The sequence below is a fragment of the Tiliqua scincoides genome, chromosome 1, assembly GCF_035046505.1.
Source record: "Tiliqua scincoides isolate rTilSci1 chromosome 1, rTilSci1.hap2, whole genome shotgun sequence".
NCBI lineage: Eukaryota > Metazoa > Chordata > Lepidosauria > Squamata > Scincidae > Tiliqua > Tiliqua scincoides.
The window spans coordinates 229,379,458-229,395,451 of record NC_089821.1 but is presented as its reverse complement, the minus strand read 5'-3'; the positions used below and the strand labels follow the sequence as shown (position 1 = coordinate 229,395,451).

General features: G+C 44.2%; 1 protein-coding gene and 1 non-coding gene across 2 annotated transcripts; both read left to right on the top strand.

Annotated features, from left to right (window-relative positions):
- Nucleotides 1–1,435: 1,435 nt before the first annotated feature.
- On the top strand, nt 1,436–9,163 carry TOMM20 (translocase of outer mitochondrial membrane 20). The gene is made up of 5 exons (XM_066616966.1): nt 1,436–1,680; nt 3,035–3,081; nt 3,510–3,591; nt 6,208–6,350; nt 8,775–9,163. The coding sequence occupies exons 1-5, from the start codon at nt 1,560–1,562 to the stop codon at nt 8,817–8,819; spliced, it is 438 nt and encodes a 145-aa protein (XP_066473063.1). The 5' UTR covers nt 1,436–1,559; the 3' UTR covers nt 8,820–9,163.
- On the top strand, nt 2,457–2,596 carry LOC136638403 (small nucleolar RNA SNORA14). The gene has a single exon (XR_010793623.1). It is a non-coding gene; the product is annotated as a small nucleolar RNA SNORA14 (small nucleolar RNA).
- Nucleotides 9,164–15,994: the final 6,831 nt, after the last annotated feature.

Sequence of the window (15,994 nt, the reverse complement as noted above, 5' to 3'; positions counted from 1 at the left end):
CTCCCTGGTTCTGGTATGTGAGAGGGAAAAGAAAATCCCTCTATCTGCCAAACTTTTACGGGATATTGCAGGCTCAACAACCCCTATATGTTTGGCTGTATCTGAGGCAATGCATCCCAAGCACGGTTTGTGCTCACACTAATCTCCAACTCATTCTTTGCTCCTTTTGTACTTCCAGAGTACACTCAGCTGTGGAAATACTATGAAGCAACTGAACATTTCTCTGTGTACTTTTGCTTCATAGCTGGTGTTGCTAAGTGAGCAGCCTTAATAAGCTTGGGAAGTTACAGTAAGCTATAGAGAAGGAAGAGTTATGCTGAATAGAGGGCCATAGGAAGCTAGTGCCAAATTGCAGCACCTTCCTTGTTCCTACACTGCTCTTTTGAAAATGTTAGCCATGCGAGCAGTCTTTTAATTTATTTGTTCTGGAAGTGCTTTTAGAGCAGAGATTTTCAAACTTTTTCAGCTCAGCGCACACTGACAAGCTGCTAAAACTGTCAGGGCACACCATGCTGCTGGTAAAGGGGCTAACACCCCCCCAGTGGCCCTAATAATAAATGAACCTCTCCCAAGTGTCTGTAGCACACCAGTGTGCCGCAGCACAGTGGTTGAAAATCACTGTTTTAGAGAGACCTTAGAAGTGAATGCAAAATTCATTCTCAGGTCAGTTGTGCTGCAAGCGTTCGTCTTCTCTCCAACCGCAGCTGTGGCACTGCCGGCCTCAGGGAGATTAGCTACCCACCTTTTGAAGGTATATAGTTGTATTTCAAGTGTGTATTTATTTATTTTCACACCGCCCTTCCTCCAAAGAGCTCAGGCTGCTGCACACAGCTGCTCCCCTCCTGTGTCCTCACAACAACCCTGTGAGGTAGGTGAGGCTGAGTGACTGGCCCAAGGTCGCCCAGGAGCTTCAAGGCTGAGGGGGGATTCGAACCTGGATCTTCCCGTCTGAATCCACCTCCCAAACCACTAGGTCACCCTTTGTCTCTGGTGGGGCTGCAATGCCACCACAGTACAGACAGGACTATACCATGCAGTTGCCCTTCCTCCTTTCCAAGACTGGTCGTTGTCGCACGAAGCACTGCAGTATCCCAGGAAATTCAGCGACAGCACAATCCTATGCACGTCTACTCAGAAGTAAGTCCCATTGTGCTCAATGGGGCTTACTCCCAGGAAAGTGAGCACGGGATTGCAGCCCTAGGAATGCAATGGGGGGGGCGCTTACGTCGCGCAGCTCATCAGCAGATGCGCTGCACAGACCGGCTGAACGGACGTTCCATTTCCTGCACAGGAAGCAGAGGGCCGCGTGCGCACAACACGCATGCTCAATGCAGACAAGGCGGCGACAGGTGAAGAATCGGACCGCGCGCATGCGCAGTGGAAGCAGGAGGCGGGCTGCGCGTGCCCGCTTCCCTTCCGGCGCTCGCCGCGTTCAACCGCGTCGGTTTGTTGTCGCCGCTCGATGACGCGTCTAGGCGCATGCTGAAGCGTGCGTGTGGAGCGGTGGGCCGGGTCTTCCGCTTCGGCTCCAAGGTGCCTGTGAGGCACAGGGCGAGACCATGGTAGGCAAGACCAGCGCCATCGCCGCGGGCCTCTGCGGGGCCCTCTTCATCGGCTACTGTATCTACTTCGACCGCAAGCGGCGGAGCGACCCCAATTTCAAGAATCGCCTGCGGGAACGTGAGTCTCGTGGCCGCTTCTCGCGCGCGAGGCGCCCCTCCCTTCTGGACGACCGTTAACGGTCGCTGAGTTTCTGGCACGTGCCCCCCGCCCCGCCCCCCAGCCGCAGAGGGTTCTCTGGCGACGCAGCAGGCTCCAGTCCGAGAGGGTACTGCCTTCTTACGCAGAAGCACCTACGGTTGTGGGGCAGCCCCAAAGGCCCCGCTCCGTGTGAGGGAGAGACGAGCACTTCCCCCCAGGGCTGTCCTCAAGCGCTCCCCCGTGCAAGAGGCGTCCTGCCTGTCACGTCTTCGACTCTGCTCCCCGCACACGTGTGCAGGCTTGTTCTCTGGATACACGTGCACATATATTGTGTGCATGCAACAAACAGGTCTCTGCCATTGCAGGAGTTGTATAGTTGCTGCACAATTCCTGCAGCGGCAGAGACCTGTTTCTTGCATACCCACATTGCATGTGTATCCAGAGAACATGCCTGCACATACATGTGAGGAGTGGTTTGCGCATATGTGTGAACGGTGCTTCCCAAACTTCAGCATCAGGGCCCACCTAAAGAAAAAAAGCCTCACCAAGCGCTCAAACCTCAGTGGCTATAATAGTGCCCCCATAGCAGGCCCAGACTGAGAGCAAAGTCCAGCTGAAATGTCTGCGTGACTTCCTCTTTGCCGACGATGCAGCTGTCACTACCCACTCTGCCAAAGATCTCCAGCAGCTCATGGATCGTTTTTGTTTGTGCCCTAAATTTCCAAGTTCTCCTTAACTAATCACTGTTTCACCTGATGCATTCTCAAACCCTTCTGGTAGTATTGCTGTTATAACTTCCAGGATAAGGATGAATGCAAGAGAAACATGTAGAGCTATCCAAAATGCAGAACGTTCTCTCATGGTTCTGTATTATTTCACCTCTACAACAAACACTCATGTACTTTGATATAATCTTTATTTATATACCTGTATAAACTTGTTAAAAAATCTATAAACTAGTTCTCAGATGTGAGCTGGTAACCGTTTCCACTCCAACAATTTTCAGAAACTTATCCAAGCAGTGTAACTATTGAGGAAATCAGCTCCCTAAATTTTTCATAAGTTCTTGTGAATAATTTATCTGTATGCAGAGACCAGTCTCTGTTGGTTCTTACTTATCCAGATGTAAAACGGATCTGTAAATGAGGCATTTGCCTGTGTGATTTTTAACTTTGATTATACATTTCATAGCATAATCAAGTGTTTTTCTGGTCCAAAATCAGTTGTGGGTACATTAAGCACTGTAATTTGAAAATTGATACATTTATCAAATACAAGTCTAGAAATTATTATAGAACATATATATTCAGTGTGTGTATGTTTTAATCCTTAGGAAGGAAGAAACAGAAGCTTGCCAAAGAGAGAGCAGGACTTTCAAAGGTATCAATACCATTTAACATTTAGTTCAATTTTTACTGTGCTGTATTTTATCTGCGATACAGAATTCTCTTCAAAATGGGCTTCGGCTTGAATTTATCATGCTAACAACCTTTTCTAGTAAGTATTTTGGATATCTTCCCAAATATGCCTCAGAAATAAAGCTGTGCAATACATTTATTTAGCAATTGTAAATGTTCATATGTGTTCTTTCATAAATGATGAGATAGGTTGTGGTCTGGGGGCATTAACTTCTTGCCATATTGTAACAATTTCACTATTGAAAAACCAAAATGTGATTCCCCCTCCCTCGTGTATTCTGTCTTCTTGGTCAGCTCAGTTTTATAAGCCATAAGGGAAGTAAATATTTTTCAGTTTCACATCCAAAAGTATGTACTGTGATTTCTAATTGGATACATGTTTTGTTACAGTTGCCTGATCTAAAAGATGCTGAAGCAGTTCAGAAGTTCTTCCTTGAAGAAATACAGCTTGGTGAAGAATTACTTGCACAAGGTTGTAGCATATTTCTCTAAATTTGAGGGAGAAATAAAGGGCATTTCAGTACTAAGATCATTAATTATTTAAATTATATCCTTAGAAGCTTCCGCAATAATCAAATTGAATATATATGTCCTTAATTTAAAGAATGCTTATCCCTTCTTTCTTCCTCCAATCATAGGTGCCTGAAGTGGCTTACAGCCAACTTAAACGTATAGAAGGCAACATTAAAAGAAAAATAGACCTATCCCCTAATCTTATGAAGAAATAATTGGTATATAACGAAACATATAAATACACAAGTGCACCAACCTTAACAGAATTAAACCAAAAAAAACAAACCCTAACCACAAGTACGACCTTAAAAGGGTTTGGTTTTCAACTGCTGTGGAGAGATAGCAAAGGGGGAGCCATTCTGATTTCCACTGTTATGAATTCTTGCATGCTACAAACAAGGTACCACTATAGAGAAGACCCTTCTCTCTTCTTATCACCAGCTTGTTATCACTAGCTTTCACTGCTGATGGAACAGAGGAAGGCCCTTCTGGAAGATGTCAAGAGGACTGGTTGTTTCATATGGACAGAGATGGTCCTCTAGGTGACCTCATCCTAAACTATTCAGGGCTTTAAAGATAACAACCAGCACTTTGAATTGCACCTGGAAATGGATTGGCAACCTGCATAATAGCAATAATAATGGAGTGACAAAAACGTACTGCCTGGCACCAGCCAAGAATCATGTGACAACATTCTGCACCTGTTTGTATTCTTCAAGGCCAGTTCCACGTAGAGCAAATTGAAGTAGTCTACGCACACATTGGTTATATCAAAATTAATCATAACCAAGACTGATTTGAGAAGGAAAGGATGGAATTTGAACACACCTTTAGATGGAAAATATGTCCCAAGATACAACCATAACCTGGTCATGCAGGAACATCCCCAAACTGCAAACTTAGTCCTTCAAGGGGAGTGTAGCCTCTTTCACAAAAATCTGACAATCCATTATCTGGATCTCTGGTCTTTTGGCAAATAACACTTCTGTCTTAACTGGTTTTAATTTTAGCTTGTTGATCCTCATTACTGACCCCTAATAATTATTCAGGATTTCCATAGCCTCTCCAGCATCATATGGAAGGGAGATGTAGAGCTGGGTGTCATCTGCATACTTGTGGCACCCAGAAAATCTCTCTCAGTGGTTTCATGTAGATGTTAACTATATAGGTCAGTAGTTCTCTCACATTTAGCACCGGGACCCACTTTTTAGAATGAAAATCTTGTCAGGATCACTGGAAATGATGTCATGACCAGAAGTGACATCATTAGCAGGACAATTTTTAACAATCCTAGGTTGCAATCCTACCCAAACTTACCCAGTAGGAAGTCCCATTGACTATCAATGTTAAAAGCATATACAGAGTAGCTGTTAAAGGTGTAGGTCTGTAACATTTCCCCAAATGCAGTCGCATACCATGGTAGCATCATGTCTAATATATTAAAAATAAAATATTGAAATGAATGGGGACCCACCTGAAATTGGCTTGTGATCAATCTAGTGGGTACTGACCCACAGTTTGAGAAACGCTGCTATAGGTCATGTAGTATTGAACCCAGTAGGTCCATGTTAAGCATGGGACTCCTGGTATCACCTGTTGGATTTGGCCTTCCAAGAAATAATGGAGCAGCCATTATACCTCGCTCTCAAGACTCAACCCGGTAAAATGGTGCAGGAAGGACACCATTATCAATGGTATTGAAAGCTGCTTAAAGGGTCAGCAGACCCAATAAAGATGCACTGTCTCTGCCTAGTTTTATATATATGTTGTCTACTACATTGTCCAAGGCTCTTTGTTTTGGATACCATCCAAATATCAGATTGTAAAGGGTCTAAGAAGTTAATCTCATCCATATACCATTGCAGTTGGGACATCCATATATATATATGAATATATTGTCCCAAAACAGAAAATTAGAGACTGACTGATAAAGTCTGGTGCAGTGGGGTCCGAAGAGGGTAGACCACTGACTTTTCAAGACATGATTAACCACACCTTTTCCACATCAAATTAATCATCCTGCTTGTCTAGTCCTGTACCCCACCACCAATCTCCTAGGAATTTATTAGACAAGATGGGCAAGGATCAGCTGTGCATGTAGCCAACTGTACCTTCCCAAGAATCCTGTCTACATCCTCATGCTGTTCAAGATTAAAAGACTCCAGAATAGTTGAATAAGCAAGTTCAAGGGGTTCATCCTCCAATCTTTACAATGTGGAATCTGTCGTGTTGGATGTAAGCAGTTTTATCCACAGAATTGCTAACTGCGGAGGTATCTTTCAAACCTCCCTTTGTATTGGTGTATGGTTTTCAAAGAAAGTTGAAATTGTAAAAGCAAGTTTCACTATCGGAAGCAGGACAACAAGTGAAACTTGCAGTTTCCAAGCTAACAACCTCTTCTTTGAGTGGCTTCTTTCTGTGACCAGTTTATGAGGAAGGAAATGACTTGGGGACATTGACCTCGTTTGTTGAAATGTGTTGTTATTGGAGATGAAAGTTGGATATCATTTGTGCTTCCAAATCTATGCTGCACAAGTTTGCAACATGCAATTTGATGTATTTTATTTTTGAACAGGTGAATATGAAAAAGGTGTTGATCATTTGACAAATGCCATTGCTGTGTGTGGGCAACCACAGCAATTACTACAAGTTCTTCAGCAGACTCTTCCACCACCAGTTTTTCAGATGCTGCTCACTAAACTTCCAACAATTAGTCAGGTACAAAACGCTTTATTTTACACTGAAGTAGATTTAGGCTTTGTCAAGGTTATTTACATCATAATCCTATACATTTTTTCCCCAGAATTCTTACTAAGTTTAGCAGAGCTGCTCTCAAGTTAGATTGCCAACCTGTGCACATGATTTATTTTAATGTATGTTCTATGCCAAGGGAGGAGATAATTTGCCATGTCAGTAGTTGCTTTTGATGTTGAAATGAGGAAGGTTCTCTGATTGGAATTTGACAAGTAGTGCTTTTGCTACACTGCTGGCATTTTCCAGAAAGTCCAGAATGCGCAGCTTTTGTGCCAGTTGCATTTCTTCTTGCAGTCCTTGGTGCCAAATAAGTTCATCGGTGGTAACATTTGTGGAGGTCAAACTGCTTGGAGCAGTGGAATGTTAGTGTCTAAGCAGTGGGTATAGCTATGAACTAGATGTACAGAGTTCAGTTTATTTTTTTAGAAGGCCTGAGCCATGAGAGGGAATACTGCATTCTTGGTGTGAAATGGTACCTTATAGGAAGGGAGTCATTAACTAGCAAGTTAATGGCAACTTTGGCAAGTTGTGCAAATCAAGTTACCTGATTAAAGGACTGGAATCCACCTAGGTCACTCCATCCCACCCTTTGATGTAGATGAACAGGTTTGACTGCCCACTAAGTAAGCACATGCCAATCTCAGTTCTCCAGATGTGGAAGAAGTTCCGCAGTCTACAAATGCACATGAGCTAGATATTGGAGTTTTAGGCAAAGGCTGCTTATAAAGGATGTCCCAGCAGCTTTTTACGTTGCTGAACCTGGACAGCAACTTCTGGGAGCTCCAGAAGAAAAAGGGGGAGGACAGTGACGACAAGGTATTCATTACACATTGGTATCTGTTAATATTTTTAGTATTTCTGAAGTGAACTAGAAATTGACAGTGTTTGTAATATACTAGTCTGTCCAACTTCTGTGAGTTTCCAAATTAAGAGGCTGCACACAAAGAGCTCAACTGTAGACACTGCTGTGAGAATTTAAGCATTGAATTACTGTGGTGTTTCGTTTGTGGAGAAATAGTTAAAACTTCTTATATGACATTACAAATGCTTTGCAATAGTGTTCCGGTACTATGTCTCACTTTGCTCCATCCTCCTCCAGGAAGGCAAGGGGCCTGATCACTGTGCTTAGAGAATCAAAATGCAGTGATCTTGCTCCTTCCTCCATGCAGGGGCTCCTTAAAAAAGAGCATGCTGGGAACAATTCTAGTTTTCAGAGCAAAGTGAGTGGTGACCTTCACAGAATGGTGAGTGATGGGCAGGGGTGGCTCTTCTTGCATAGCCCAAACTTTACATAATAACTGAATGACTCAGTATTCTTGGACAAAGTGGTAATACATGTTTTGATCCAGTTTTCAGATGGAAGTTACCTTGATTTCCCTTATGCCAAAAGATAGTGGCAATATGATCCTCTTGATGTTTCTATGCCTTTCAGACTGCTCTTGATACCATCAGCCATGGTACCTTTCTGGGTATTGGAAGCACTGCTTTGCAGTGGTTCCACTCTTGATTGTCAGACAGGGGCTGGGATGTTGTGCTCGGAAGTGACTGCTCCATCCTAGGGAATCAATCCTAGGGGGTGTGATAGGTTCCATCTTGTTTCCCCTTAATCTGAAACATCTGCGTGAAGCTGCTGGAAGAAATTGATTGGAAACTTGGCATGAGGTGTTGTCAATGTGCTGATGGCATTTAGCTGCTCTTGAGCACATGGTAAGATTTATGCAGGCAACAGGGTGCATAACCATGCTTTTGAAAATGCTTGTTGATAAGTCACTGCTGAAACCCTGAAATCAGAGAACTTTTGAAACTGGTTCAGAGCAGAATGGAAGAGTGCAATCCTTTATTTGATCAAAGGAGTTTTTTATTTGGAGCCACTGCCTGAAACTTTCAAACATCTCTTTAACAGTAAGAACTTAAGGTACTTTTTAAAAGAAGACAAAATAAAAAAATGTGGGATCCTCAAGGTTCTGTGGCAGTTGTCAGAATTTGGAAAATTCTGTGCTGGTGCAGAAAACAGTCTGCTCTGGATTTCATGTCTGGCTTAATATAACTAAGCCTTCCTGGTATTTTTTTTTTTTAAATTCCATTAATCTTGTACTCTGCCATGTTCAGATAGTTTCAAGCCAACAACAACAATATTTCTAAGAGTGGTTAGAGGATTTAAGGTAAGTAGTGCTTTCCCAGTGTTGGCTTGACCAAATATTTCATATTGGTTTGCTAGATAGTCCTCATTCTTAGTGCCTACTTGCTGCTTTCAAACTTTTTATTGCAGTGGTGTTGGGAATCTAAATTTAATTTTGCAAGTGGCAACTGATCTTAATAATTCATCCAGCAAGGAGTTATGCCATTCATAACACTGTTCTAAAGTTGTTCCAATATTTTCTTTTTCAGAGAATTGTAACTGCACAGTGCTTGACCGAAGACGACGTTGAATGAGAAATCACAGCAGGAAAAACTATTGTTTCCTTAGCCCAAAAGTTGAGCATCATTTGGGGTGGGGGGTGGGGTGAAGGAGCAAGCATAGTAGTTATAATGGACTGTATACCACATTTGAATCTACCAAAGTTAAAATTAACTTTGAGTAGGTTGGTTTGGCTGAACTTTATTTATTATCCTAGTGCAAAGTGTATTTTGATAAATTCATTTTATAAATACACCATGTTGCGTTATCAAAAGTGTCACTAATGTCATTTGTTACCAATGTAAAACAACATAAGAATACCCCATGCTCTTTTTTGAGAACAAAGCTAAGACAATAAAGTTTTATCTGCGCTCCTGTGTATGTGCTCAAATATGAAGTTTTTTTTAGTGAAGTTATATCAGCATGTCCTGACAGCTCCCCAGGATTATTTTCAATTTAGTAATGTGGAAAGCATGAGTAGAAACATGAAAAGGCGGAAGTTGTTACTGTAAATGCAGAACAGCATATCGGTAACTCTCTACCACTATTGTGCACAAACTCAGGCAACCAAGGGCTGCTTTTAAATATGTTTATTAACATGGCCACACTACTGAGGTAGACAAAGGAAAATGTTTTTGTTTCTTTTGTCAGCTGTTCCTTTTGTCCTTTAATGTCAGTTTCTCAGAACGCCCACTTTCTGCACAAGTGTTGTGTGCCTTCTGTGCACTAGCACAGGATTATCAATTCCTCTCAGTTAATCCTGCCTTTCTCTGCACACCCCTCTTGTTCTCTTGTAGCATCACATAGTTCGTTAACCTCTTTCTGCACCATCTCTTTGATTTTCCTTTTCTTCTGTTTTCCACACTGGAGACCTCTGTATTCTTCACAGTATTTATTCTCTGTGCATCATCTTGCTCCTTCCATCTTTTTTCTTCCCCCTTCAAAAAAAGAACCATCCCACTTCTTGTATGTACATCTCATTACAAGAATCTTGTCTCTTTTTAGTTAACTTCCTTCAACTGACATGTCATGTTTTTCCTGAAGGAACTCTGTATGCCAGAATGGATCTGATATTGCAGGAGTACCCAGACAGTTTTGCTACCCAAGTGAGCCAATGAGGCCCAAGTGTCTTTAATACATATTATAGGGTGCATGTTGAATGTGATGCCAATTATGTTTAATAAAAGCTTGATGGCTCGGGGTTTAACTGGTCATACAGGTGCAATTACCTATTTTTCTGCTGCTTAAATGTTTCTTAGGAAGCTAGTGATTGGAAGCTGTTAATCCATCTGTCTGACCCACAGATGTACACATTTGGCCCCTGTTGCATATATGCAACCTTGGGCAGAAATGGGTTTTAACATCTGCTGACTCTTCTGCAGGCATGGCATATTGATTTGAAGTACAGTGATGCCTCGCATAACGAATGCCCCGCACACCGAAAAACCTGCATAACGAAAGCGGTTCGCGAAGTTTGGTAACTCACACAATGAATTTTTATGACTTATGCTTCGCATAACGAATTTTTTTTGTTTTGGTTTTGGTTTGTCTTAAGGGGGGGATCTTCATGCCAGTTTATGCTCACATTCACCCTAAGGAAGGGGGAGGATCGTCATGCTGGTTTATGCTCACATTCACCCTAAGGAAGGATGATGAGTTCTTGGGGTTTCCTCGCACAGTAGCGGGTCAGTCAGCATCCCTCCCTCCCTCTCACACACACACTTATGCTCTCTTCACCACCCCTCACTCACTCACTTACTCATAGGGCAGGCTCCTGTGTGCCTGTCAGGGGTTGCTCGTTCTTGCTCCGGCCTGTTTTTGTGCCCCCCCCCCCGCAAGCCTGGAACATCACAGCCCTCTCTCTCTCACCAAGCCTGGAGCATCGCAGCCTCTCCCCCCCCCAAGCCTGGAGCACCCCAGCCTCTCTCTCATCCCATCCTAGGGAGTGAGCCCAGGGAGTGAGCCTAGGGCAGTGGTGGCGAACCTGTGGCACGCGTGCCAGATAGGGCACACAGCAGCGCTGTCTCTGTTGGCACACAGCGCTGAACCAGGCAGCCTGGGGAGGGGCGCTGAAGCGGCGTGTCCCTTTAAAGGAAACTGAGGCTTTTTCCAAGCCCCTATGTGTTGGGAGGGCGGGTTGCTTCCCTCCGCCCCCTGTGCTCACTGCCCTCCTCACCCTTCACCCCCACCTGCCCCACATTTGTTTTCGTTTTGAATTTTGCCCATTCTGCAAGCTTGGATTGGAGTGCTCCTGTGCGTGTCTACTCAGAAGTAAGCCCCATTAGAGTCAATGAGGCTTACTCCCAGGAAAGAGTGCCTGGGATTGCAGCCTTGGAGCTACTGCTGTGCGTGTCTACTCCGTAGTAAACCCTATTACAGTGGATGAGGCTTATTCCCAGGAAAGGGTGCCTGGGATTGGAGTCTGCTCCTCCTCTCCCTTCACCCCCACCTGCCCTGCATTTGTTTCCGTTTTGAATTTTGCCCATTCTGCAAGCTTGGATTGGAGTCTGCTCCTGTGCGTGTCTACTCAGAAGTAAGCCCCAGTAGAGTTGATGAGGCTTACTCCCAGGAAAGAGTGGCTGGGATTGCAGCCTTGGAGCCCACTCCTGTGCATATCTACTCAGAAGTAAGCCCCATTACAGTGGATGAGGCTTACTCCCAGGAAAGAGTGCCTGGGATTGGAGCCTGCACCTGTGCATGTCTACTCAGAAGTAAGCCCCATTAGAGTCAATGAAGCTTACTCCTAGGAAAGTAAGCCGTGTTGGCACTTTGTGATAAAAAAGTGGGTTTTGCATTGCAGTTTGGGCACTCGGTCTCTAAAAGGTTAGCCATCACTGGCCTAGGGAGTGAGCCCAGGGAGTGAGCCTAGGGAAGGAGCCCAGGGATTGAGCCCAGGGAGGCTTCTCTCCCGTCCACGCATCCCTGGAGTGAGCCCCATTGACTCTACTGGGGCTGACTTACCTTTCCCCTGTTTTTGCACTGGTATGTATGGAGATCTGCCCCCCCCCCCCAACTTCCATCTGTTGGTTCTGTGTGCAAGGGGTTTTGCACTGGTCTTGCTGTGATGTCTATTTAGAGATCTTCCCTCCCCCACACCTTTCCCCTGTTTTTGCACTGGTCTGTATAGAGATCTGCTCTCCCCCCCCACTTGTATTGGAATCAAGCTCCCCACTCAGCATCCCCCCGTTTTTGAAATCCTCAGTACAGTATGTATGCCTTTAAAGAGCACTTAATAAACACTTTGTAAACCAAATTTGACTTTGTTCTGACTTTTCTTGCCCATAGGAACACATTAATTAAATTTCAATGCATTCCTATGGGAAAACGCGCTTCGCAAAATGAAAAACTCGCACAACGAAAGGACTTGCGGAACGGATTAATTTCGTTATGCGAGGCACCACTGTACTTCAGAATATGTACCCTAATCCGAATTCTATCAATTTTCCAGGATTGTATAGGACTGGTTTCTCATTTTCCAATCTGGTCATTTTCAAAAGGGGATTTAAAACCACACTGATTTTTTTTTATCTGGTCCTTTGGCAGTGGTGTCCAGCCTGCCAACAAAGTTTGGGAATCCATACAGTGAAAAGGTATTAACTTCTGTGTGTTTAATTTGTGTACATCTTGCACTTTTATTTGCAAGGGTAAGGTTTGTTACAAATGATGAACGTATGAAACTGTCTTATCTGGTGTCAGTGCAATGGTTTAAGATGACACTCTTCCAGTTCTACCTGAATATGCCAAGGATTGAATCTGGGACCTTCATGCATGTGTTTTTTAACCATCCCCTCCATCTCTTAATATTTCTGTAGTGGTAGATAGTGAAGGTGGGTGCTCTGCAACTGTGAGAATTTAATGTAAATAAAAAGACAGGTTGTCTAAAATTGGGAACTTCCATGAACGTAAACTGTATTATTCCTAAAAGGGGAAAAAAATGAGCCACTACGTTCTTTCAGCGGGAGCTTGTTTTATAACATGGCTGTTGACAATATGCGAAAGAGATGTTTTGCCACCAGTCATGGCACATCTGTGTTCTTATTGCCTTTGTATCCCTTGTCAGGAAGTCCATGTTAAGGTGTGTTGGGTGAGACTACACTGAACTGTTTTGCAGGCACACAGCTGAGGACTTTGGGGAAATCTTCACCAAACACCAAAACTAGCCCCAAATGTAGAAGGACAGATTATAAGCTTGTTTTCTTAGAACTCCATTAAGGACCTTGTCTCAGGACCCACTTGGAATCCCAATTTCACTGGTACAATAGGGCCTCAAAGACAAGCATCTTACATGGGTAAGCAAGGCAGGGAGTGACCATGCCTCAAGGCAGGGCCCCTTCACCTCCTTTGTCACCCCACCATTAAGCATCCATAAAATAGAGCTGCGGTTTTCAAACTCACAGGGAGTTTGAATCCCACAGTAAGTCTTTGCGGGGGCGGGGGGAAGGCAGTGGCGCGATCCCCAGGATCGCGCTGCTCGGGGGCTGCAGGGGCTTGGTCCACTTGCCCAAGCCCCCTACAGTCCCCCGGGGGTGCGGAGAGCCTTGCGTGACCTTCGGCAGGGCTCCCCGGGTCAGGGAAGGTGACAGCGGAGCTATGGCACCACACTCCGCTAAACCCGGAGGCAGAGCGCGATCGCCCCACTCTCACTTTCCCTGACCCAGGGAGCCCTGCAGGTGCTCGCGTCCAGCTCCCCGCAGCCAGCGATGGCTGCTGCAGGGACTGGAGGGTGCAGCCCGGTCAAAAGGGGAAGTGGGGTGATCACGTACCGCTTCTGGGTTTAACGGAGCGGGGCGCGATCGCTTCGCTGTCATCTTCCCTGACCTGGGGAGCCCTGCTGAAGGTCGCGCAGGGCTTCCCGCACCCCCAGGGGGCTGCAGGAGGCTTGGGCAAGTGCACCAAGCCCCTACAGCCCCCCTGAGTGGTGCGATCCTGGGGATTGCGCCGCTGCTGCCTCCCTGCCTCCTGGCTGCCCCCGCCCCTTAAGGGAAAAGGGACCAGGACCCTCAGGCTGGGCCGTCATGTTTGAATACCACTGAAATAGAGGTAGGCAGAGCATTCATGGTCCCAATGCTTTCCCTGCAGGTAGAAGAGAAAGTATTGGCTTGACAAGTATACTTCAACGATTACTGAGCCTCACACAAGGCAAAGATGTAGTTGCAGTGGCAAGATAAGGTAAACTCACACTGTGCATCAATGAAGGTAATGAGGAGCACAGCCTTGTTGGATACTGAATGGCAGGCATTCTGGTTCATCTGTTGCCATTGCTTCCTAAACACATGTATGGAAACTGCAGACAGGTCTACCTTGCATGGGTGAGTATTGCTTTAATGACTATTGTGCCCAATAGGTAGATCTCCAAATGGCAGGAGGGAGAATAATTGTGGGAGAGCAGAAACTAATGGGAAGAAGTATCTTTTCAGGTCTGCATCAAGCTTCCTTAATAGCTTTTCCCAATTCAACGTGATCAAATTCCCAATTCAACGAGATCAAAGCAACGTGATTAATCTAAGCACAAATCCATAAAATAAACCTGATTCTTTGTTCACAATCTAATTATTGAAGTTAAGCAAGCTAGGTGAAGGCTAGTTAAAAGACCGCTGAAACAATGTCTTTGCCCATAATGTTGGACTGGAGCAAGCCTCTCTCTTGGTAGGGATTGCACAATTTGAGGACTGCAATAGAAAACTCTTCTGCAATACATGTGGCATTTCATAAGGGAGAAGATACTTCTATGGATACCAGGCCTGGACCATTCAGGGCCTTGTGCATTAGCTGTTGCATTTTTAAAAAAGTGATCAATTATATCAGTATTTTTTTCTATAATAGTTTTATCATAATCAGTGCAACCTGCACTCTCTATAAGCAACAAGGGCACAACTGAAAATAGAATAAAAACCCTATAGCATCTCTAGAAGTCTAAAAATAGAAAAGTCTACCTGTTTCACTACTTTTGTTTACTGAGCCTGTTCTAAAAACAGCCAGACAACAAAAGAGCAGTAATTGGATATGCAACATTGGTTTTCCCTCACATTTGAGATCTTTATCCCTGTGCAGGTCATGGAGAACAAGCAATGCAGCCATCTGAGGCAACATAAATAATGGCAGAAACTGTCCTTTTTCCTGTAAGTAGCTAGGCATCTCAGAGATTGCCATGATAGTGCTACATCAGTGTAGAAACAACTGGAGTGCACATGCATCAAGCCAAGATGATGTCAAGTTATAATTTAGACTCAATCATTAAACAAGGGTCACAGCAAACATATGTTCTCCCAAGAAAAGCACTTTCAAACATTTTCTTGGGGGGGAGGAATTATGTCCACATTAAGAACTGAGATTACTTAATGCCTGCTAACTGGGCAAAGAGGCACCTTTTAACGTGGTGCTTCTCTTACATTTAGTAGGGAGAAAGCAAAGGTCCCTCTATTCCAGCTTGATGTCTTTTCCAGTGGCTGTTGCTGGTGTCGCTTCTGCATCTCCTTTTAGGCTGTGAGCCCTTTGGGGACTGGGAACCATTTACTTATTTATTTTGCAATGCGAACTACTATATGAATGACTTTTTGTTGAAAAGGGATATATAAATAATATACTGTAGTAATAAAGTCTGAAGCAGCAAACTTCTGTTGTTTTTTTCTACTGTTGCCACTAGATGGCAATGTGGCACTCTGGCAGTTAGAGAAACACCCCCCCCTTCCTGTAAGACTATAGGGATTTTTTTTTTCTTCTGTATCTTTCTCCCACAACTTATTTCACACAATTCTCTATCAAAAGAAGGGGGGAAGGGTTGGTAGACCAGTATAGCAGTACTTTTGGAGCCATCCCAGTTTTTTTGTCTTACTGTAGGAAACGGAGGCTCAGAATTTCTTCTTACTCCCTCTTCAAAAACAGGTAAATGCAACCCCCAGAGGAGCGATTAGTTCTCAGAAAAGCTTTTCTCAAACAATTGCCAGGAAATATTGTCCTGGCCGATATTTCTGATGCAATGCTGGCTTTCTTGGCATGTTCATGTTGTTGTTCTAAGAGAGTCAAAGCTGTGGAGTTCAAATCCATATCCTGCAATCCTCAGTCTGGTCTCCTACTCTGTAGGAGTCATTCTTTTGCCTTTTTAACATAGCTGCAATATTTGCAAGACTTTTAAGCTGCCCAGCAGATTGATCAATCTCTGACAAGTCACTATTGAGATGTAAAGTTATGTTTCCACTGACCAGACCCCTGG